The sequence below is a fragment of the Suillus discolor genome (assembly GCF_016758755.1).
Source record: "Suillus discolor strain FC423 chromosome Unknown F5147scaffold_28, whole genome shotgun sequence".
Lineage (NCBI taxonomy): Eukaryota > Fungi > Basidiomycota > Agaricomycetes > Boletales > Suillaceae > Suillus > Suillus discolor.
In genome coordinates this window covers 548745-572910 of record NW_024541275.1, presented here as the reverse complement: position 1 = coordinate 572910, position 24166 = coordinate 548745, and the positions used below count along the sequence as shown (strand labels likewise).

At 45.4% G+C, this 24166-nt stretch overlaps 5 protein-coding genes across 5 annotated transcripts; 1 reads left to right on the top strand and 4 right to left on the bottom strand.

The window, feature by feature from the left end:
* Positions 1-230: 230 nt before the first annotated feature.
* On the bottom strand, positions 231-1991 carry F5147DRAFT_773866 (uncharacterized protein; the record flags this gene model as incomplete). The annotated part of the gene is made up of 5 exons (XM_041441533.1): positions 231-1186; positions 1236-1384; positions 1420-1484; positions 1532-1860; positions 1916-1991. The coding sequence occupies 5 exons, from the start codon at positions 1989-1991 to the stop codon at positions 231-233; spliced, it is 1575 nt and encodes a 524-aa protein (XP_041292798.1).
* A 2360-nt stretch (positions 1992-4351) lies between these two features.
* Positions 4352-5029, bottom strand: F5147DRAFT_800108 (uncharacterized protein). The gene has a single exon (XM_041443254.1). It carries the CDS (start codon positions 4907-4909, stop codon positions 4442-4444), a length of 468 nt encoding a protein of 155 aa, XP_041292797.1. The 5' UTR covers positions 4910-5029; the 3' UTR covers positions 4352-4441.
* Positions 5030-5039: 10 nt separating this feature from the next.
* Positions 5040-6571, bottom strand: F5147DRAFT_800104 (uncharacterized protein; the record flags this gene model as incomplete). Its single annotated transcript, XM_041443253.1, has 4 exons — positions 5040-5816; positions 5865-5906; positions 5959-6045; positions 6100-6571. The coding sequence occupies 4 exons, from the start codon at positions 6569-6571 to the stop codon at positions 5302-5304; spliced, it is 1116 nt and encodes a 371-aa protein (XP_041292796.1). The 3' UTR covers positions 5040-5301.
* Positions 6572-10978: 4407 nt separating this feature from the next.
* Positions 10979-12329, bottom strand: F5147DRAFT_837108 (putative HRR25 protein; the record flags this gene model as incomplete). Its single annotated transcript, XM_041444041.1, has 4 exons — positions 12124-12329; positions 11811-12067; positions 11119-11759; positions 10979-11060 (listed from the first exon to the last, which is right to left on the bottom strand). Exons 1-4 carry the CDS (start codon positions 12191-12193, stop codon positions 10979-10981), a joined length of 1050 nt encoding a protein of 349 aa, XP_041292795.1. The 5' UTR covers positions 12194-12329.
* Positions 12330-18257: 5928 nt separating this feature from the next.
* On the top strand, positions 18258-21971 carry F5147DRAFT_652989 (uncharacterized protein; the record flags this gene model as incomplete). Its single annotated transcript, XM_041433740.1, has 20 exons — positions 18258-18356; positions 18409-18483; positions 18613-18714; positions 18764-18847; positions 18899-18956; positions 19149-19361; positions 19408-19460; positions 19528-19671; positions 19755-19898; positions 19953-20058; positions 20100-20137; positions 20173-20242; positions 20397-20432; positions 20784-20887; positions 20935-21083; positions 21150-21199; positions 21253-21494; positions 21543-21567; positions 21724-21810; positions 21859-21971. 20 exons carry the CDS (start codon positions 18258-18260, stop codon positions 21969-21971), a joined length of 1992 nt encoding a protein of 663 aa, XP_041292794.1.
* Positions 21972-24166: the final 2195 nt, after the last annotated feature.

Here is a 24166-nt window from a genome sequence, read left to right as displayed (position 1 = left end):
GATACTTGACAATCCGCCGGAGCACTCAGTGTTGTCCACAGTGAAAATATCCTGGAACCAGAGTTTCGTGTCTTTCTTCGAAAACCAGTCAACGACACCGCGTTTTCCCATGTGCTCTCCCTCCATGACTTCTATGTAATCCCCGATTTCAATAGAGTCTAGCTTGGGGGGGTTGAAGTACTGCTGCATTGGCAGCCATGATTGTACTGTGTGCTTCAAGAGATGCCAATCTAAGTAGTATCTTGACACTTCGACCTATACATGCCAAGACTTAGACCGTCAAATATTAAATTGCACAAAAAAATTACCTGTTCGTTTGTAGTATCTTGACAAACTTGAAATGTGTCCCCGTGCATTTCGATGATGTGTCCTTGCAAACCCAAGTAGGAACCGGCCACCACTCTTACAGTATCTCCGACTTGAAAGACACGTTCTACGTCCTGAAGACGAACTGTCATCTCTTTCGAACGTTCATCCAAGGCGGATTGCAAACTCAGGGTCCCAAGAGTATGGTCAGTCGATGTCACCTGACCAAGCTCACCATGAAGAGAGCCCTTGACAACCCTGGCCCAATCTCCTATGCGCAGGAACTGCAATGAATATGCGGCCAGAGTTGCTTGGATGAAGGGTTTGTTCCATCCAGAGTCCAGGTGGAGCCGAATGTTGTCAGCGTGAGGTGATGCGATATGTTCTAGTCGATCACAGTGAAAGGTTTTTAAAAGGAGACCCATGTAGTAGCTCTCGCCCTTATATTTCCATCTGACTACTTCATCATCCTGAATGATGTCGGAAACTGTCGTGTTATTCGGGAGGCAGGACCACTCAATCAGCGCTTGAGATCCCCGAGGCATGGAATAGGGGAAGCGGCGTGCAACAACAAGTACCGCAACGACACTATTTGGTAAATGCTCGAACACTTGTGCCACATTGCCCCTGTACTCGCCGCTCTTGATCCTCAACCACGCTGGGTTGGGAAGCTCAAATTGTGTGCGTTCGACTGCTTCACGTTCCTCCTCCGCGATGCGAGTATAATCTTTCACGGCTAGATGAAGTGAGGAGGGCAGAGATTCTGCGATTGTTTTGGGGCTATCCGCCACCATGTAAAGCTGGCCAGCAAGCCAAGCTGAAATGGTAACGGCAAATCCCTTCTTTCGAAGGTGTTCAGCGATATATTCTGTGGTAGTTCCTATGATACAGTGAGTAAGGTGTAATGTGAATAAAATAAAATAAAATACTTTGAACATGCAGCAGATACATCCTGCCATGTTGAAGGGCTCCGTAGATAGGATGATCCTGGCGATCTTGAGAGGAGATTGAGGAATTGTCTTCGAACCTAGAAGCCATGTTGTCGAAGGCTGCAGCAACCTCTCTTTGGCTGACGGTCCTGGCAAGTGTATGGCCTTCAGCAACTGAACAGACCGCCTGTCACTATCCTCATCTTCGTCATTCTCTTCGGCCTGATTGGCAATAAACTTGCATGCAGCCTACATGGATTTAATTTATAAATATATTAGTCAAAACATTAACTTACTTTAGATATCATATGTGATTTTTGGACGCATGATCTTGACAAGGCACTGTCCGTTCTTGATGCAGGCATGCCAACAGAAGAGTTTTCTGCTGGATCTAGTATATGCCTTTTCCACAATATTGTCAAGTTTCTTAAGGACGCTGCATCATCTGCGTCACCAGAGAACAACAGACGTTGGGGTTCCTCCCAGTTATCTGCTGAGTATTGATTGCTGAGGTATGCTACAAGAGCATCGTCCATCTCGGATAATGACATAGACGTAGTGAGGAACCGTCGAAGAATCTCCCATGCATTGTTGTCATGCAGTGCCAATGGTACTGCCTGATTCCCTGTAGAACTTATGAATAATGATTTTAACGTCGAGAATATTGAGTCATGACTTACCTTGAAGATCAATCTTGCAGTGCCGCTTTTGGGGCGGTTCATCACCACCGGATCTGGTGCGTTTGGACTTGGACATGATTCTGTGTGTCGTGATCAATTCATAGTTACAGCGAGCTTAATACTTAAACTTTGACAAACTTTGTTCTTTGGTAGTCTATTTGATAGTCTATGGTAATATCTATTGACTATCGTATCGTATTGGAGTTCGAGATTGTAGTGGTAGAAGAAAGAAGACCTGTTAATGCGCAAGGTGAGTATTTATAGTGAATCACTATTGTAGATTATCTAATACTTACAGAGACGGACACCACATTGTGATTGTGGACCAGTACATTGTTGGGCTTGCTAGTGGACCAGAGGGACCAGCGACGAAAGATTGGCACCTGAGCATATATTGTTCTGTCGAAATGAAGTCTTCTATAGACGGTGTCGCGGCGAAAACATGTAAAAAAGTTAAGTCTTCCCACCCACTAGTATGATCATTAGAGTATGTTCGTAATGCACCACCAGCCAAAGCTGGAGACTGCACAAATCACAAGTACTACCGTCTACTCGATTACATTTGAGCTAAATATAACTATGCATATTTGTGAAACTTGGAGTCGGAAAGGACTTCGGGACGCAAAGAGCACAGCTGATATACTGAATACATATTCAGACCCAGCCGGCAATACGCGATTAGCCATGCCATGACAAAATAGGAAAATGTAATACATTACATCATCGTGGGGTAGCCACAGTCAGCGGAGTTTGATTTCAAAAGTCAGTCACTATATAAACTCTGCTCACTTCATCATTTTCTTCTTTCCAACCTCCATCATCCCATCGCCACATAGTACATAGTACATAGCACACAGTATAGATTTATATGAATAATCAATGTATGTTACTGTAGTATTACATTTATAGTGTAGTGCGGTGTACACACCACACTTAAATGACAAGTCGCGCACTTTTAACAAGTTCTTGTCAGAGATGAATTACGCACGCAGTGATATGTGTGACGTGCACATCAAAATGATGGTAAGATGCCTCCTGCACCCTAGATTATTAATATCTCTGACTTGTCCTTCTTTCCGTAAAGGATCAATGGCCACCTCTGAATTTGACAACATGAAGCTTATGCATGTAAATTAACGGCATTTTCCTTTTTTCACATCCTGACCGCTGCCTCTGAGAAAGAAGTTTGATTTGGGGCCTGGCCATGGGCAGCTGCGACGAACTTGGATGATTGATTGGACTGCACGCTTGTGATTCAGATGAGTTAACAACACCAAACAAAGCAAGGTCATCGCTGGCAATGGCGCCTAGTAAACAAAACAGTCTCAAACATCAAAACTTTGTCGGGTATCGATGTTAACTATAACGGTGCATGTGTTTGACTTCCAAATTCATCAGAATGAAACTGATCCTAATGCTAGCTAGCCACATTTAGTCATATTGACGTAACACTGATGCTACTGGAGTCTGGCGTCCTTAATCATAGGAACAAAGTGTTTGCCAGTCAGTCCCTGGTTTAGAGATGAGCCTAGACATTTTGTGCTGCTACTTCAAACACGTGCCTCTGAGAGGATAATATGCAGCAGGTACACAAGCTCTTCTAAAAAATTTCTCGATGTTCACTAATGACAGATCAGCCAACCATCAACTATATCACGCTCGGTAGACAACTGACTCACGCAGGTAGCCACAAGTGCTAGTTTTGCATTTGGCTATGTATTGTCCTTGACATGGGCCTCTCCTTCGTCGGATTATTGATACCTCTATGTATAGTGTTGCCGTGGTTCCAGCTAATGCTGGCAGTAGCCGGTTCTAATTCACCGGCTTGACTGGAACTGCAAAGCCAGATCTGCTTACATAATGATGGCACAGTCTGGCTAATGTAACTGAAATAAGCGCTGTAAGCCGGCTCAAGTCAACTTATGATAGTGTAAATTCACAAAGGTCAGGAAATATCAAAATCATGGGATGTTGGGTTTGAACTGGACAAATATGAAATGCGGGTGCGAGAGGTATCAGAAAGGGAGGAGTATGAAGGATATGTTCTGGCGAGGAAGAATGTGTAGGTATTGAGGGTATTAATGGAATTTTATTTGACCGACGCAAGTGAGCCTTGCGTGAGACCATTAGAGAGGTAGGGCTAGTTGTTGATGGGACACGTTGGGCATAGTCTGCAATGCGATGCAAGGTATAGAAGTCAGGTATATGGAAGATGATGGGTGAAGGCTCAGGGTTGGTTATAAGATGCGATGACATTGCGGATAATAATTTCGGAGGCACGATGGTAGATATGCTGCGTTTGGAACAAAATTATGAACCACAGTTCTTCAAAAGTGAATTAAAACGAACTTTAATGGATGCGTGGTAGACGTCTTGATGGGAATGTTCAGATACATGAGTGCAGTAAATGTTACATATGCAAGATGATGTGTACCATAAGAACCACGAGGTGGTACATCATAAATGCAAAGTAGGACAAGGTAAGAACAAAGCGTAAAAGGCGTGTATGCACATTATAATGTCAATTCATGGCTTCAGAGATTTTGCTTGCGAAGAAGGTCCTGCTCCAGTTTTGTCCATTGAGTATCTAACCTTGTGAATGTGTGGATGAGTATTGGGTTGTGATGATTGAGGCTTCCATGCCCGAATAACGACGAACGACGCGTATGGTGAGTCATAGTGGGCGTGACCGCCACCAATGCGGGAGAAACCTGAATTGAAGTGTTGGGGAGGTGTGCTAATGGATGTGTGGTCGTATGAGCTGCGGGGACCTGGACCTGAGAATGGCTGCCATGCATCCATTATGTGACCACTTTCTGCATCATCATCGCTGTGCTCTCTGTAAGGCTGCAAAGCATGCTCAAGTCGCAATACTGATGGTGGGGGCCCACCAGAATGATGAGAGGAGCTGGAACCTTTGTCTTTCTGCGCGAAAGATGCGTTGGGAGGCACATAGGGAGATGAATCACATGCAGCGAAAGAGTCTCGAGCCATGGGTGAATGTCGTACTTCCGTGGCTTTGTAGTGTCTTCATTCGCGACCACCTCTCTGTGGCCCGTAACATCTGAGAAGAGAAAGCACACCGATCAATCCACTATCGACTGGCCGTCTGGACAGGAAGAGCAAGCCTGAGAAAAGCTGAGAATTCTGGCGGTAGTGATTGTAGAGTGGAACTAACGCAAGGAGAGTATGTGTTTCATCGTATAATTTGGTTGTTGAGGTCCGGCTTAGCCGCAGGAGCAGAAGAGAAGGAGCGATTACAGAGAAGAGTGCGAATGAGAGAGCACCAAGGGCTACTGAAGACGCTGAGCTTCCTGTTGAAAATTTGTAGCACGAGAATATGGTGACAGGTAAATGAAAAAGGACGAGAATGCGCACAAGGTTTCCTATGAGCACGCTAGAGTGAAAAGAGCTGACTTCCGGTCGAAATAAGTGTCTCCTGAGTAAAGTATAGTTGTGGCCAATCCAGTTGATGATCTGCTCTCATCTCCACTTGTGTCGAGCATGTCCTTACTGCCCGCTGAAAGCTGCGGCATATGACCCTTGCTCGCTGTGTTTGTAAGCAAAGCAGAACTTGATAAACTGCCTGATGGCCGTTGTGAGAATATCCAATCTACCATCCATAGGAACAGACTGAGAAAGATTGTCCCAGCTATAATGGCCAAGAACAGGGTTAAGCAGATCGCAAAGAGATCTTGGGGTTGTACTCCAACACTCCAAGCAAAGGATTGCATCCCAGTTGTAGTGTTCGGTGGAAGTAGGAAAATTGTGTTCGGAATTGACTGGTCAATGTAGATAACAGAAGTTGGATCGGCCAACTGATCGGCGAAGTCTGATGGTGGATTATATGGTTGGACATTCAGTGGATTCCAGTGCATGGAATGTGCGTTCAATGTGATGTCTACAGACCATTAGCAGTTCGTACGGCACTATTCAGATCTAAACCTACTATACGTCAGCGATGCCCAGGCAGTTTGCGAAAGTAGGGGATCTGAAATTCATGAGCACGTGTGGTGTATCTCAAATTCTGAATTGCTACTCACAAATAAAGGGCGGCCACTGGACAGCAACCATAGCTAGGGCTGCACACCACTGTGTGTGAAAGATGATGTCACGCAATGATGGGGAGCCTGATGAACCATGAGCATCGCAAAAATACGAACAGAACATGTAAAATCACTTACAAAATCTCATCAATGCAGGTGATGTTGAAAAACGCTCACCGCTGATGGCACTAGCAAGAATGAACCCAGTACTCTCAAACTGGTGCCAGATGCCCGGACCAGGTCTACTAAAGCCCCGACTCCAAGCAGATATGATCTGAGCAAACCCAACAATGAGCCAATAAGTTGCTGCAAGAGCAATTGTTGCCCAGAATATGATGTGGGCATTGCCATACGGCGAATCAAGTGGTCCAGGATGAAGTGGTGTGGTTGTAACGCTAAGGCATAATATTTCGTTTCCAGATGGGTCGACAACTCGGAGTTCTGTGTCCATAGTTGTCAAAGAATTCTGGGTATTAAATGGTATGGGTGCAGAGAGTGCAAATTGCCCTGCAGGTATGGGACAATATGTGGAATCTCCACCGAGAGATGGCAGAGGAGAAGGTGAGCGTAATGTATCGCACAAAGCAGAGTTATTACTAAAGGTATTCATGGTGATCATTGTGGCTTCCGTGAAGAGGGTAGCTTGGAGGGAAGAACATGAGTTATGCCGCTAAAGCACACGAGCAAGTATGCATACAAAGGCTGGTGCTGTTACCTCCACTAACATGGGAGTCGGGGAGTACACAGCTAGAGTCGCAACACTGTCACATGACCGGGAAAACGTGGTACTTTTTCCTTGAGTGGTGATGTCACTCAAAAAAAAGTGCCATGTGGCTTGCATCATGTGATGAGCATACCCATCGCTTCGTTGTTTACCGGAGCTGCTCCAATCATGTCTGCGAGTGGGTGGTGATGGGGTTCTTCAAACACACTGGTCTTTATGTGAAATACTCAGGCATGTATGACATTGACACGTGACTGTTAAGAAGATGACAAGGTTGTAAACACAAAAGCAGGGCAGCAAGACTAGTAGAGACGAGTGACTGATGAGGCAAAGGAGGAAGACTGAGACCGAAGACTAAGGTGAAATACATGCTGATTAAGCTGTGGAAAGGGAGGGAGATGAGCGAAGGATGTAAGGCGCCAGTAGGTAAACAATACAAATGATGAGCAAGAAGTAGTTATAGCGATGCATAGATGATGGCAGCATCCTCAACATCATCGCACTCTTGGTCTGCGATAGCTTTGAGGAGTGCTTCGTGTGTGGAACTGCCGGATGAAGCTTTGCTAATGTTAGATGCGAAAACCTCGCCAGGCTCCACATCACGTAGCACTTCATATTCCATGTCTCGCTGTGATGCTGCCCACCCTTTGGTGAAGTTGAGCCTATCTTTTTTCAGCATAAACTTGATGATCTGTAGCGCTTCCATCAGCACGGGGCTAAGGCGGTTCCATTTTTGCATGTCAGTCTCACTACTCGATGAGAACACGTGCTCACAGGGGACAGTGGATGCTTGTATCGGGAGATAGTCCAAGGCAATTGCAAAGACTGTCGGAAACATCCCCTGAGAGGCCTGGTCAACATTCCATGGTCAATGACAAACAATGTAGCTCGAGGAGATACAAGGCTCTTACCGTCCAAAACGAGAGAATATTTGTGCCTTTGGGGCTGCGAGTAGCTGTACTGTACGTATTGAACTCCTGTTCGACTGTTTGGGCACCCCCGCTGTGATCTGATGGCATGTCTATGTCAGGAAGGCCGTAGAGGTGTGAACCTAGCGTGCTTGGCTTTTGTACTGCCCCTACAGAGGGTGCAGAACCAGAGGCCAGGGTCCCTCTCTTGGCATGCATCTAGATGATACATTCAATGTTGCGCTGTTATTGGCAAAAGACATACGTACAAGTTTCATGATAAATTTTTTGGCGTCATTAGTTCGCTGTTGACCCCAATGGCGTTCCATCCACAACATCCGTGAAGCAGGATCGATGACTAAAAGTAACAATGAGAATCAGACTTCTGTTAAAATATGCAGAACTGACACATAGAGACCGCATAAGCATTGGTGGCGCCCATCCAATCATCATATTTACCCGCCCACAGCAAGCCTATGCTAATCAGAGGCGCAAAGTGCGGGAAGTGGTTCGCTATGTGATTCCATCCCTCGATCAATCTTTCAAAGGTCGGAACTGCGCCACTCAATGTTGGAGTACTTTCACTTGACATTGCTTGTTGAGCAGCGTGCGGTACCTAATATCAGACAGTGAGACAGATTGTAGATTTAGAATACATTAGCACTGACCTCCAAAATCACTTCGAGATCCTGCAGAAAGTGCCATTCCATCGGAGTCAATCTCTTGTCAGCGATCAGGTGTTGATTTGGGTTCTGAAAGAACATATCCACAGCCTAGGCTACCGTTAGTCTGTGATAGATGTTAGTGGGGTGGAGGCTTACCTGGCGAAGGGTACATAAGCGGTTCAACATGACATAGACCAAGTCCCAACATGTCGGCTCATCATGGAGGAGTTGTACGACAGGCAGCCGGGTGGGGGAACCTGTGTGGTCTAGGAACCATTTATTGTTGTTACCCGTGGTAATGGTGATCATGAAACTGTCACGGCGCTGGATCGATGCATGGACTGTGCGCACAAGTGCTCTAGCTCGATCAAGGGCTTTGCCTGCTAGGGCTTGGACATATGCTGCCTTGTTGATGGTCTCACCACTGACTACCCATGTCTCCGACACATCTGAAAAGTCAGCAATTGAGTACTCGTCGATAATGTGTTTCACGCATATGTTGATAATATGGGGGAAGCACGGAATCCGGTGCTCAACAGGATTGAATTCTATCCCGCGTTCCTCCAGTAGATGTGAGTACTCTTGCATGGAAGTGTGATTGTTGCCAGAATTGTCCAGGGTAAAATGTCCAGACTAAATGGAGTCAGATCATGTCACCAGTAAAACTAAGCATGAACCTTCTCTGTCACTTTGACACGATCAAGGAGGCCCAATATTGATTGGGCTAGGCAATCTCCTGCATGACTCCCTGGTGTGTGGTTGAAAGCGATCAGTACTGCTTTCAAGACGAGCACGGAAGTTTTCGCATCTTTGGCAATCCAGTGAGCTGTTATCGCCATGAAAGGGCGAAGGTTGGAGTCTGACCACAGGTCAGACGTGAATGAAATCTTTCCCTGCGCCATCTGAAAGATATAAGATACTTTTCACGACTTTAGACAACTGTACTTACCGCAAGGTCCCTTTTTAAGGCCTCGAAGTACTCATCAAAGGCCTCAAGGATCAACTCATGAAATTTTGTGCGATGGTAGATATCGCTCTCGTTCAATTCTGGGCATAGAAGGCGAATCAACCGACGAAACTCAGGACACTCAATGATGTTGATTGCCTGAAGGTGTTATCAATAATAGCGCATAGAAATTAAACAGCAACTCACCTGATCGTCGGCAACAACAAACCTCACCAGTTGTCAATGCATCTCGTCAAGGGTGAAGTTAGGAATTTCATCCTCCAGAGTTCCTGGCTGTCCAGTTCTGAGCAGCGCATCACTATGACTAGGAACATCTCCGAGTGAATCAATTGTGCGAGTCGGATCTCTGAGCCTTTCACGTATTGCTATGATGGTCCATCCTTCATCAAGAAGAGCGTTTAAAGGCTTCATCTGTATGGGCCAGCCCTGGCGCCCTGCCTCCTCCAAGTAAATGAGGGTATGATGATTGTATACATGGTGACGAGGGCCTGTATTGCTCGTGGTGGTTTTGTACGTTGTAACTTTGTACGTCGGGTCAAGTTCATGCAACTGCCTAGTGAATGATGTAAGAAAGAACACAGGAATCACAGAGATGATGCTCACTCGCAAGGTATGCAGGTATTGCGCCCAGTAACTTCATTCAGCCAGAAAAAGAAATGGAAATCATCAGCACCTTTGGCCTTTTTTGTTAGACTACCGGTGTCCAAGAGAGTAGTTTGAGTGGGATGGACAGTATGTGTGGCTGTCTGAAGTGGGCTAGGGCCTGCAGGAGCCCTAATGGTAGGTTCAGGCGGGCCATACTCTTCATCATCATCATCACCAGAGACATTGTCGAGGTCAAAATATTCCCCTTCATCCACTGTAGGTTGAGAAGGGCTGAAGTCTCGATATCTATGAGGGAGCTGGCGTTTTCGATTAGGGTTTGTAAGTGCATTCGCTGTGACGACAGTGCAGATGGCGACAGTAGCGGGGATGGGGATAATGGTAGCAGGGGTGGGAATAACACCAATGGGGACAGGAATAACACCAGCAGGGACGGGAATAACATCAGTGGGAATGGGGATAACATCAATGGGGACAGGAATAACACCAGCGTGGATGAGCACAGTGGGAGCAGGTGTGGTGGTTGTCTTGGATGCACGCCGACGAGGTGCCATGTTGGTAAGAGCAGCAATGCAGATATAACAACATATTTGCCTGTTTTTATAAGCCTGTGTCAGGAGAGACACCGCAAAATGCCAATAGATTAAAGCTAACCTTGAAAAAATGTGTTCATCCATGAAGTCGATTGGCTAATTGGCAATTGAGTATCACAATCCAATAAGGTTCACCTAGCGAAAGAGCAACAACACATTTCATGGAATATCCCCCCACACAGCATGCGATGAAGTCATCCAACAAAAGGGCAGTGACACATTTAGTGGAGAGTCCCCAATAGCTTCCGGTGCCCTAGACATGATGGCAAGTACTGATCTGGGCGATCTCGTATCTGAAGCTTAATAAGTTTAACACTCGATGACTCATTAAACAGCCACAATCGTGGATGAGTGTGCATGTATATGGATCCCTCTGTATGTTGAAGGGAGTGTTGAGATAAAACATAAGAGGGCACGCCGTAGGAGTCGAGACTTGAGAGTGTCTGATTCAGGAATGACAATTTTTCTATGATAGCTATTCATACATACAGCTAGTTCTAGTCTTGGCAACAATATATCATACACATGTATGTACAGGTAGTAAACATTCAATAGATTCATCTCACGACATGTTCCTTGTTGCAGTGTGGAGTGGAAGTGGTTGCAGGTAGTGGCCCAGGGCTATTACATGGGTGGAGGCTTCAGGAAAAACAGGATCATCAGTTTACAAATTGGAAGATGAAAAGGAATTACGCACACACAAGTTGATCTGCGAGGAGGGTTTGCCTTCATTGGATGTGGTTGCACTGCCTCGGCCACCACCTGTTCATTGGAGAATGCAGGGGTATGAATGATAGGATCGGGCTGGCCAAAATCCAAAAGGCATGTAGCTGGCGTTGGCGATGTGTCAGAAATACCGTGGAGTAATGAATGTAGATAGTCATAGTCAGGATCCTCCGAGAATGCAAGTGAGCGTGTGTAAATTAGAAGACTTGTGAACTCGACGGGAATTCCGTGACATAAGACTTCAACAGTAGTATTTACTTTGCACTCAAGCATGGAAGAATTGGAGAGCTTTTCGTGATCGCTGGTTAACCATGGGAGGGAGCCATGCAAGAAATATATCAGCGTATATGTGAGGGACTCGAGATCGTCACGATGACCTGGCTCAACTCCTAAGTGACTGTTGATTGAGACGAATGCAGGTGTGCCGGTGAGACAACGACCTTGGCGAAATGGTATATGGGCTCTGGTTGAAGTATTGCAGTACTCCTTCGAAATACCAAAGTCAATTATGAAGGCGGTGTGCTTCAAATCGTCGAGACCAACTAAGATATTCTGGGGTTTGATGTCACCATGAATGAAATTGTGTGAGTGGATGGATTCGAGACGTGAGAGCTGGAAAAATGGAGTTAGCTCTCTGCAATGGCCTTTCACAAAGTGGCTGACCAACTGGTTTCCTAGATTCACAACGTTAGGAAGGCTGAATCTTCGATCATGCAACGATGGCCCGAGGAGATCAAGAACCAAAGCATGGTATGTTGATTCTCTGCCAAACCAAAAGACATGAGGGATCCCAACCCCGCCTGCGAGTTGTTTCAGAATCTTGTATTCATTGCACACAGAGGACAAGCGGTTGATGATAGGTTTGAGTTTGACAGCAACTGAATCATCCTTGATGAAGTTTTGTGTGTGGTACACAACAGCTAAGTGAAGCCCAGATGGTGAATATAGTCACTATGTGAATGACATAGTCACGTACCATATGAGCCAGACCCCAGAACATTTCCCAGCCTAAATCTGCCATCGACTCGAGTAGGGACCTTATTCATGGTATGAAATAATGTAGAGTAGATCCAAGAGTCAAGCAGGAAGTTGGAGGAAGTATTAATTCCATGTTTTACAAGCAGTTCAACCGGCTTGAACCAGCTGAAGGCCAGTTCAAGCCGTAGTTTGGCTTTAGTCGGTTCTTGCGGCTGACTAACAGAATGAACCAGTTTACATGGCAAATTGGTGGCTTAGTTCACTACAATGACCGAACTACGAGTTTGTCGGTAGATGCCGAGCCTGATTGGGCCATAGCCGAACTGTGGCACTACTATCTACGTATCTATCTCCTGTAGCGCAAAGGCAACAATGGTAGCGAAAGATATGTGCATCTTGATAGGCTTAAAATTCTCAAGGATGAATTTTCCATCCTTGTTGGGTAGTTGGCCTGTCTTTCAGGTATGAGCCAATTCTTCTTTCTTCTATGCAGAACTCACCATTGAAAGGTTGTCAGTTCCCCTGTTTGGCCATGGTAATGAAGTGTACCATGGCGTGCAATTAATATATTCACTAGCATTTTCACGACCTTGGGGTCGACAACAAATTCCTGTGGTTCCAGGCTCGAGCAGGATGATGAGGGAGAAGGTGGTACAGATGTGTTGGTGATTTCAGAAGGAGACTTTCAGCATGCGAATGCAAGGTAGGTGGCCTCTTAGCATTTGAGGGATTATGGCTTATCCCTCATCCCAGCGCCATTGTGTGCCTAGCCATCATCAAAAATTTCAATGGTCAACACTGCACCATCGCATCACTCCTGTGTATTACATAAGTCCTTCCCAACTGGCCCTGTCAGCTCAGCGCCATTGCGTTCCTGTCCATACGTCATTTAGAATGCCTCTAATGTGAGCGGCAGTGCCTTCCCATATTATGTACTTAATCATTCTGTTTTGTAGGGCATGCTCTTTCATGTCTGCGTCTGGTTATACATGTGTTTGTAAACGCATGTTTACCGCACAGAATTACTACAGCCTACATCAACATTCATGTTCCCGCACAAAAAGACACCTGTCGTCGGCCATCTCCTCCTTCAAGGAGTTTGTTGGTCGCAGGAAAAAGTTGCGCACCTCAAACGACTTGCGTGAAACTGCCCCTGATCAGCATATCTCACCGCCTGATACCACACTCACCTTCTGTACCAATCACTTGCCTCCCGCTCAAAACAACGATATCCCGGGTAATGGTAATGAAGCTTCGGTCTCTACAACCCTTCCCCATGCTCTCGAAGAGCATCATCCCAATGAAGTGGTCGTTGATGACAGAGGGAACATGAGTCTGGCGGAGCACAGACCCAGGCGGGAGAACCGACAAAAACCGAAGAGATTTCGAGATGTGCTTCCACAGCCCCCACCTACAGTCCCGGTGGAAGTCCGGGACGAACTTTTGGAATCTCCTGTATCTTCTGTCAGCACAGAACAATGCCCAGCCTTACTACAATGCGTTTATCATACTCCCACAAATATCTTCGGGCTGGTGCATCAGTATTTTTCGGATAAACCACCATCCCATGATCCGGAAGAGTATGTAACAATCACAGATCTCTCATTCATTCCTGGCACCCCTCAAGGAACTGATTTATCCCCAGAACCTCTTGGGTCGCAAAGCGACTCTCGCTATCATCCCTATCCAAACCAAGCCTCTTTCCAGCTTGGGGATTGGTATTGGAACCAGGGACTTCAGAAGTCGCAAAGCTCTTGTCCATTGTGGGTGGAAGTTCCTTCCAAGCTGCCGATGTCAGCTCCACCCATTGGAAGAACATCAATACCAAGCTGGGCGCAAATGACTACGATGATGGGGATGGAGAAGAGTGGGAGGATGAGGACGCCAGATGGACAAGAACTCCAATATCCCTCCAGGTGCTGTTTTCCTGCACCACCGATGCACCAGGTCCCTGTGTATACCAGGCAGCAGATTTGTATCATTGTTCCCTTGTCTCTGTTATACAAGAGAAGCTTGCGAATTCTCAAGACAATAAATTATTCCATTACGAGCCATATCACCTCCGGTGGGCTCCTCCTCATCTTGATGCAGAGGTCGCCATACATGGTGACATCTACACATCCCCAGTTTTCCATGAAGCACACCGCAAAGTGCAGGAATTACCGAGGGAACCAGGGTGTGACTTACCGCAGGTTGTGGCGGGCCTGATGTTTTGGTCCGATGCCACACAACTCACTTCATTTGGAAATGCTAAGCTGTGACCTACGTACATGTACTTTGCCAATGAATCGAAGTACCGCCGTTGCAAGCCGTCATGCAGCTTGAGCAACCACGTTGCTTACTTTGAGACGGTAAGACTACCTATTGATTCAGTGCCACTGCATGCTTACAGTAAGTTCTTCAGCTCCCAGACTCTTTCAAGGATTTCGCAGGTGGCAAGGGAATGAACAGCAACTGCGCGACGCATTGCCATAGAGAATTTTTTCATGAGCAATGAAAGATCTTGCTCGACGATGAATTCTTGCAGGCCTATGAACATGGCATCATAATTTGATGCTGTGATGGCATCACGCACAGATTCTACCCTAGTATTTTTACATACTCTGCTGATTATCCTGAAAAGTGAGTAATGTCAGATCGCGTGTTAAATAGGACTGATTGGCATTCGACCAGAGTATTGATAGCAACAGTCCGACATCTAGGACATTGTCCATGTCCCCGCTGCCTTATACCAAAGGATCGGATACATAACATGGGCAGGCCTCAGGATAGATGACAATGCGAGACACTAGCTCGCAAAGATGCAACTAGGGGCCCAATGGTGAGCGAAGCACACAAATTGATCTACGAGAAGGATTTTGCTGTTGGCAGTGCACCTGTCAAACACATTCTAAAAGAACAGTCTTGGGTGCCAACCTTGGTGAGCTTGGAGTCATCGTCACTAATGAAATCTAACAACGCCTCAGAACAGCTTTTCAGATCGTCTCGGTCCATTGGGTTTTAATATTTTCCATGCGCTTGTTGTAGATCTGCTGCACGAGTTTGAGATTGAGGTCTGGAAGTCACTTTTTATTCACTTATTACGTATTATTGTCGTGCAGGATAAAAGTCTCGTCCATGTTTTGGATCACAGGTATGGCGGTGTGATTGATCGTTGACTCTCATCATTAACCTGAGCCATTTACACAGGTACCGAGAAACTCCAACGTTCGGTCAAGATACCATCTGAAAATTTGCAGCTAATTCTTCAGAGATGAAATGGATGGCAGCTCGCAATTTTGAAGATCTCCTGCAGGTATAATCCCCCCCCCCCCCATATTATATCAGATAACAGCTGACTCGCTGTGTAGTGTTCCATCCCCGTCTTTGATGGGCTCCTACCCGAACCACACAATACAATTGTTCTCAAGTTACTATTCAACATGTCACATTGGCATGGGCTGGCCAAGCTGCGTATGCATTCTGATCTAACCCTAGATATCATGGATCAAGTCACTACAACACTCAACTATCAATTCCGCGACTTCAATACACACGTTTGCTGTGCTTATGATACCCGCGAACTTCATCAGGAGGTCGAAGCGCACAACAGACGTTGTGTCAAACAGGCGGTAAAATCTTCTGCGACGCAGAAGGGTAAGCAGACTGCTCGCGCTGGGAAGCAGAGGGCAACGTCCGAGGAAGATCATCCTGCTAAACCTGCTAAAAGTGTGCACCACACAAAGTTGTTCAATTTTCAGACCTACAAGTTCCACGCCTCAGGTGACTATGTAGCGACGATCTGCCAGTATGGTATATGTGATTCATTCAGCACCGAACCGGTAATTTTCGTGCCATTAAAATCCGAGGCGTCACTGACTGACTTCCTCAGGGTGAACTCGAACACCGTTCGCCAAAGGCCAGGTATCGTTGTATGGATCGCAAACTATTTATAAAACAGCTCACTTGAATCGAACGTCGTCAGGCCCGTATTCGTCGTATCGCAGACAGAGTTTCTGTACGCCCTCATATCAAAGTTGCAGAGTTGGCGACAAGTCCACACGTTCACCACCACATCGGCCTATCACAGCTGTCGCCTGTACACATTGGATCCTTCTTGCGCACCCATCAAGGGGACCCAGCCATTAAGGTTGGTCATTTATATCTACAAAAATGACATTTCACAAGCCCTTATAGAACTTTACTCCCAAACTTAAAGATCACCTTTTATGTCGCATCAAAAAATTGAGTCTTGTTCCCGCATCCAGAGATGAAATGGACATAGACAGGATCATTCTGAAGGACGATCAGATGTATCATCACAACATTGCAATGTTCAATTATACTTTGTACGACGTTTGAAGAGCTCAGGACGTCATCAATCCACGGATGACACACTGTAACGTGATGGTCCTCCGTGATGGGGATGATTTTGAGCACCGAGGTCACTGATTCATCTATGGTAAGGTACTTGGAATATATCATGTAAATGTAATCTACATTGGAGCTGGTTTCTGTTACGCACTCAAATAGATCTGTTAGGCGGAGCCCTAAGAGGGGCGTCGTCCGCTAACGTTCGTGACGTAACCGGAAGGATCCGGTATAGCAAGTGATACTGGCGACGACGAGTCGGCAGTGATCACAGTACGCGCGTGTCACGTGACTTCTGAGACGGGTGTCTTAGAAGTCGCTCAAGGTAAGGACTGTCTTGTCCGAACGATGAGGTCGATCGAGGTAGACTTAGTTGCGATGAGCGACTAAGAAAAGATACTAGAGACTGAAGCTGAGGGGGCTTCAGAGGGAAGTATGTTCCAGGGAAGATTGAGTAGATTCAAGTTAGAGAATCTAGTACAGGGTGACTGACTACTTATACTAAGTGGAGAGGGTTAAGGGCAAGGCTACCGCACAGTAGGTAAGGGTAAAGGGGATACGGGAATGGTATAGGTGCGTTGGCAACACAGCCGGATTAGTGATGGATGGTCGAATGTGGAATGAGACCGAGAAACGTTGGAACAAACCAACAGTAAGAATACAACGTGCGAGAATCCGCAGTCAGAGGGAACAGAAATAGGAAAGCCACATTGGTGGCACGAGTCAGACCGAGTCAGAGGTGCGGGACCACATTGGTGGTCGAATCAAGAGAGGAACGTGCGTGCACGTGCATAGAGGCGGGTGATGCGAGGGACGGGAATGGTCCCGAGGATCCGGTCAACGGAAAGTCGGTAAAGGAGGACGAGCCGGTAGATGGTGAGGGCGAGGATGAAGGGAAAATGATAGGGGGGCCACGTGACCGATGTTACTTGTAACAGTTTCGTCGACTACACTCCAACTCGAATGGAGTTCCTATGGGTTCGATGGTACAAACCCATGGATGAGCTCTCCGGTTGGGAAAACTCGACTCTAGACCGAGTTAGCTTTCCGTCTTTGGCGGGCGAGCACTCGTTTGACTTCCTGGATCCAGCGGATGTCCTCAGGGGCAGCCATATCATTCCTTCTTTTCACAATCGCAGGAAACACCCTGATGGATTGGGTTTGTCAGCATGTGCGCAGGATAAATATGATTGGTGCGCGTATTATATAAATCAGTAAGTCAGGAAACTTCTCACACCTTGATATGACCTTATGGTATCAAGGTTTGTGGACCACGACATGTTGATGCGTTTCCATTATGGTCTTGGAGTTGGACATGTATACTCACATCATCGATCCTCACTCACTGAGTCTCAATGAGGCAGCCCCAGTGCAGAAGAAGTTGTAGATGATGTTGAAAGCTCTATGGATGACGGGATGTCTGTTGAAGATGAAGATGAAGATCCGAATATACAAGATGGCGAACTCGAGTTCAGTTCAAGTAGAGAATTGCTGGGAAGCGAATTTGATGGAATGTATGGCAGTGACATAGAGCTAGATTACAAAAACTAGAGCACATGTTACTCGCACGATGGCGCAACAACCCATATACTGACAACGCACGTAAAACTAGATCAATGGTGCTCATTCCACTCCATCAATTGCACCTGTAAATTTATCGATGTCTTTTAGTCTAGATTGTTGTTGTACATGTAATAATCAATGATACGGACTCGCTTGGGTAACGTGCCTGTAATCTACTGATATATAAAGTAGATGTTTTTTGCTCACTGTACGCACAACATGTCTTCATCCATCAACATCAAACTCCCTGGCGCAGCACATCAGGATCACGAGTACTACATTTATGATGTGCGGAATGACGCAGTGCTTCCTTCCTCTGTAAGACATTTCCTTGTCTTACCGACTCGAAGCTAACTTTCATTTCTTTCAGGGCAAGCCTACAAAAAGTGTGGACTTCGTTGGCTATCTCTCGGTTGGGTTGCTGCCAACAGTATATCCTCTTTATGTAAGTTTTATTTGGGTATCTGAACAGTGTATTCTGCATGTCTGATTATGGGTGTAGAGTCCGATGGAGGATTTTTATGTTGTAGGGTGTTTTGGTTGGTGATCGCTGTGAAACTGACCCCCCATCAAGCTCAGACAACAGTTATGTGTGATCGCCTACATTCGCACACCCGTGCTACACGTCTCACCATTTATGACCCCCCACAATGATGTTCCGTGCTACATCCTGATAGTAAGTTGAATACCGACTGCAATTCTACCTTACTAATGAGATATTTTAGCTCGACTTCTCCGCCCCGCTGTTGGACTTGCCTTTCGTGATGAGCGTGACCTGCAAGAATGGCATGCATGGTCTATATCAATACGTAAGTCCACCTTGTAATGTTACCCAGATCACGCCTTGACAAATATTGTAGGTCGATGACACAGACATTGTTGGTCGCACTGTCGTCCATATTGCATGCTACCCTACAGGTTACCAGAAAATCTGCAGCAGCAACCTGGCAGATTTCTCCGATATCTTTAGTGTATCGGGCCAGGAGGCCTCAACCATCCCGCAGTCGTGGACTGGCTCTTAGTCTGCCTATATCAACGTACCGGGCCCAAGCAGCGCCGTTGGATTACAAGCAGTCACGCCTGCCAATCCTCCGACAAAACATGTTGTAGGTCGTAGTCTCCACAGGATCATGATGGCGTGCCCCCAGTGGCGGTACCCGCTTGCCTACCTTTGGGTATTCATCAGGATTGCAATGTGCTCCAGTGGCACACAAAACCCACACCTGCTCGCTAGCCAACGTGCTCAAAGGCAGCAGGTAATCGACCAACTCTGGCCCATTAGTCTGACAAAGACAAATGTTGCTGCTTTGTCCTTGGAAACTGGTGAGTTTATTTTTGCTGATACCTACAGGTGCTGATTCATTTGCAGTTCTTTCTAAAACTAACAAGAAGCCTATTTCTGAACGCGAGATATTGGGCCTTGTACGTGTCATTATTGGTTTCTCTACTTATCATTAACCCAGAACAGACTTCTGCATGGTTTTTGCAGTTTTTTTATGATGTGAGACGCACGCTGGGCTACATCATCGACGACTCTTGCGCTGGCCTGGGTTTCGGCGATGTTCTGACGGACAAAATCCTGGATGCCCTGCAGATGTTCCTAAGACCACATGCGCACCTTCTCCCTCTTGCAGTAAGTTCTTTGATTTCATGTTCATTGTCAAAATCTTATTTTTCTCGCAGGAGAATGGGTTTTATTGATTTGTGCGCGAACAGATGGCCAAGGAGATCATGTACCATGTTATATTCTGTACTATGAACACGTGCGGTGTTCAATTGACCATTGCTGATCTTGAGCCTGCGATGTTTAGGCATGCTCCACACCCCCCATGGGAGACAACAGCGTTCCTTGGGTCATCTGTAAGTGGCCTATACTAATCTTGTGTTTTTCGTTCACTTCAATTTTCCAATCAGTTATATCAGGTTTTACTACAAAGACTTGTCAACAGCTCAAGCGATCCCATTTCCCTGGTAGATTATCCGACACCCAGCCAGATTTTCATGGAATTGAAAGAGACAGGTCCTATGCTCTTCCAACAGCACGATGATCCTGACATCCAGCCATTCAGGCAGGCTCTGAGGAGCTTATGTATAATAATGTACGCTCATTCAGAATTTGTATTTTGCGTGATAGCTGATGTACCATACTAAAGCGAGAGCAACGTCCTTCATATTACCCGCCCAAGGAACCAGCCTTCTGTGCTGTGTGTGTAGCATGATACTATTTACATCGTCCGCATGTCAGCCTGTCATTTGTCATTGGCTCGTTTTTGAAATGTACATTAGTTAGTTGTAGCATGGAGTCAGCTCCAATGGTTATGAACTTGATGGCATGCATATGCAAACAAACATGCACAGGGACATCTTCACTCGGCACCTCAAAAGTGATCACATGTAAGTTTTGAACCCAACTCTTTAATAGTCCTCACATCCAAACTCAACGGTGCTCCACTTCGTCTAACTCCTGCCAGAGCTGGACCAACAGGTCTCATATTCCCTTCTCTGTCTCCATCCTGAATACATGCTTACGTATGCTCCTCGTGTATGCAATGATTTATTTTATCTAAGCTACTTTTTCTATAGTTTGATCGCCATCGTTTACATATGTTCGCCATCGCTCTATCCGGAGGATTGATCGCCATCGCCCAACTGTATAGGTTGTGTAAGCTGCATTCGGTGATCATGAGAATATCCCCTCGAGCTTGTTGACCTCTAACTTCACCATGTTAAATAACATTCGTTCAGATACTTATGGTACACACCAAACAGTCCCAACCACCCACTTTCTTGGAATTGAACAGACCGAGGCAGCCCTGCTAGCTTGGCTCCAGGCACAAGGCCGCGACACTGTCAGTGCCCTCACATGTTTCTTTTACATTTCTAACTTCAACTCCAGCTTCCAGAATCCCTTATTATAACGGCTTCTGTGGTGTTTGGACTAGTGGATGCTCATGATCTCATGACTTTGATTGATATGTGCCTCAAAGAGGTCGCAATGAACACGCAGCTTCAGCAAGAAGAGGGGAGTTGCATGGTATTCCTCTTGTGAGAGGGGCGGTGTTTAATGCAGGATAGAATGTACCAAGCTCAAACCGAAGTTTCATTGTTCAGTAATGCTATCGCAAACTTGTGCGAAGAGCTGGAAAATCGACACCATCCCTGTGAGCCATCCTGTTGAAAGAATCGTGTCCGGGACTAAATGTGTGTTTTGCAGTTGACCGACCGAAACCAGCTACAGTCGATGTTGCTGCGTATGCTGGAGCATGCCCAGCGCATAATCTAGAATATGTTGATTGCTTCCAACCCACACAAGCCACTCGAGACAAATGCAATGCGTGGCTTCTCACGTCATCGCATGTCCAAGGCGTTATGCAGGTTGATTCTGATACCATCTGTGTGCTCCTCAGTTCCCCAAAAACTGTGGAACTTCCTGATCTTCCTGAATGTCTTTTAAGGGTACGTGTCATCTATTCTACGTTGACCCCATGTCCTGACGCCGTGCAGCCTGACGATCTTCTTTCCCTACCTTGTTTGTTGAAAACTTGGGTGGATAATGTTACATACCGTGCTTACATGGACGCATCTTTCTGCGAATGCAAGCCTCTATGAATCATCGACAGTGAGAGCTTCAAAGCAAAGGAGCACAAATCTGTGGACACGCTTAAGTCTGATGTGCGTATTCTAGATCTAAAGAAGCGGCGCACACAGGCTGAAGTGCACATGTTTTCGGAAGCCATGGAATGCTTGTCTGAGTTCAAGGCCACGTCAGATGGTGAGCATGCAACTTGTGATTCAATTTCTTGCACTAACATGACTCTAGGCAGAAGCTCTGAAATTATAACATTCAACACCTATTTACCTGACAACTATCTCGATGATTTTGTTTCGGCCTCATCTTTATCCTTCTCTTCCAGTGACTCTGTACTCCTGTAATCTCATTGTGCCACTGATTTATATCAATCTCTCACTTTGTCGTCCACCACAATTTTCACTTCTGTACTGGTATTCCACATGTGTAGGCTGTACGTTGCAAGATTTATGTTATTTTACTACTCTCACTTTACATTTATGACCATCTGCTTTGTGACTCCGCTCTTGGCATGATAAATGGTAAAACCATCGACCTTAAGTGAGCACCTCCAACATCTGCAGGTGGCAAAAATACAGCGGGCCAAGCATGAGTACGTTTCAAGCATCCACTTTGTTATCAGCTATAAGAGATACTATATGCTATCTCGTGATATTTATTCTTCCCTTGAGCACTCACTTAGTTTTTTATTGATATCGTATTGTTGCTTCATATACTGCGAATAGGCAACTTAAGAGTTATAACAACATATCCCTGAGCAAAATTTTCACATGTCCAAGTTAGTTTGCGTGTGCCCAATGATCAGCTCCCTAATCACTTGATGGCATTGTCAGTCCATGGTCAATTTTAGTCTGCAGTAGTCTGTAGTTGTCGAGCTTTGTAGATGTTGACCATGTTAGACAGCTAAACACGAGCTGTGTAGTAATTGCAGCTTCTGTGCAATCTAGATAAGATGTAACCCATTGTGTAAAAAATATTACAATACATTATCGATCTACTGGAAATGTGATAATCTGCAGCTATTTAATTACAGTGCATGGACAGCCTGATCATCACACTGATAGCTGCTTCCAAGGCATGCATCAACCTGATGCTTCTCTGATATAGTCATATCTTGTTTCATCTATGTGTGACACTGTGACAAAAATATTCAAGGGCAAACATTGATGCGTTTCGATTGCCAATTTTTACAAGGCCATTGAAAATGTAATGATCTGCAGCCTTTCAATTACAGCCTGGTGATCACACTGTTGTGTACTTCTAAGACACATGTCAAGGTGATATCTCTCTGACATAGTCATATCATATTTCATCTATGTGTGACACTGTAATAAAAATATCTAAGGCTAAAAAATCAGGTATAATTATGTGTTTTCATTACCAATTCTGTCTGGTCATATCAGTTTCGAGTTGATTTCCTGATGACACGACTACATACCTTCTCCCCTCAAATTCACCAGCGTAATTGTGCTGGTATTGTCGTGATATTGCCTCCTGCTGTACTTCTATAGTACACTCTCCAATAATCTCCCAAAGATCTGCAGGATATACTCAATCTTTGAGTTAAACTGATAAGATCCTCACTTCAGTCTGCAGCCATCAATACATTATTCAGAGTGTGGATGCAAACAAATGCGTAATTATAGGCTGACCTTGTGATTTGCTAAGAGTCCTATGTAAGCATCTAGCAATCCGATGTCTAATGTATTTGAAAGTTGAAAACATTTATATGAGCAATTGAGTCGTCAAACAGGTACAAGGTTGTAGGACAAGCTGATATCATTAAACAAACACTGGCAGGCACAATATTGGTCCAATTGTGATTCTCCAAATGTTCCAGGTAAAATTTTTGTAGCAGCAACTAAATGCCCATAATGGCAACTTCTGTTCAAGATTCTGTCATCCAAGATGATCTAGCCATCATCGAAAATGGATCTGGCAATTTGTATGTCCTGTATACTTAAAGTCACTGCAGCTTGGACTGTCTTCCTATGCCTTGAGAACATGTATATACAGCAAGCTTCTCCAGAACAGCATCCTATATGTTGTCTGCATTCACTTAGTGCAGCACAGATTCCTTTCTGAAATAAGTCCAACTAATATGTGTGAGTCTATGTCCAAGGGTTTGATACTGGAACATTTATTCTTCTTGCCATATACCTCAATGCCTGCAAGCACCCATGAGTCGATGAGATGTAGATCCAATGTTTGAAAGATTTCCTGCTTGTCACCCAAGTTTTCATGTAAAACACATATAAACAACTTAAGAATATGACAATATAGATGCCTGGCTTCACCTCCTAAACCCTGGGTGTGAAAATATTGAACACACCATTAGTAATCACTGTAAATTCTTTGTTCTGAGAAACTGAATGGTCAAGAATTGAAGATGCCAATTGGGATGCCCTTTTCCTTGTAATTTTGCATGTCTAACATTTCAGTGATGGATATAGATGGCCTGTCCACTGCATTGACTGAAGAAAGATAATAAGACCAGCAATGAATGTAGGATGGATTGGCTATACAGGTTTAAAATATC

What these genes read in the sequence shown, in the direction of transcription:
- F5147DRAFT_800108 (XM_041443254.1), bottom strand. Translation starts at nt 4,909, where the DNA reads ATGGCTCGAGACTCTTTCGCTGCATGTGATTCATCTCCCTATGTGCCT.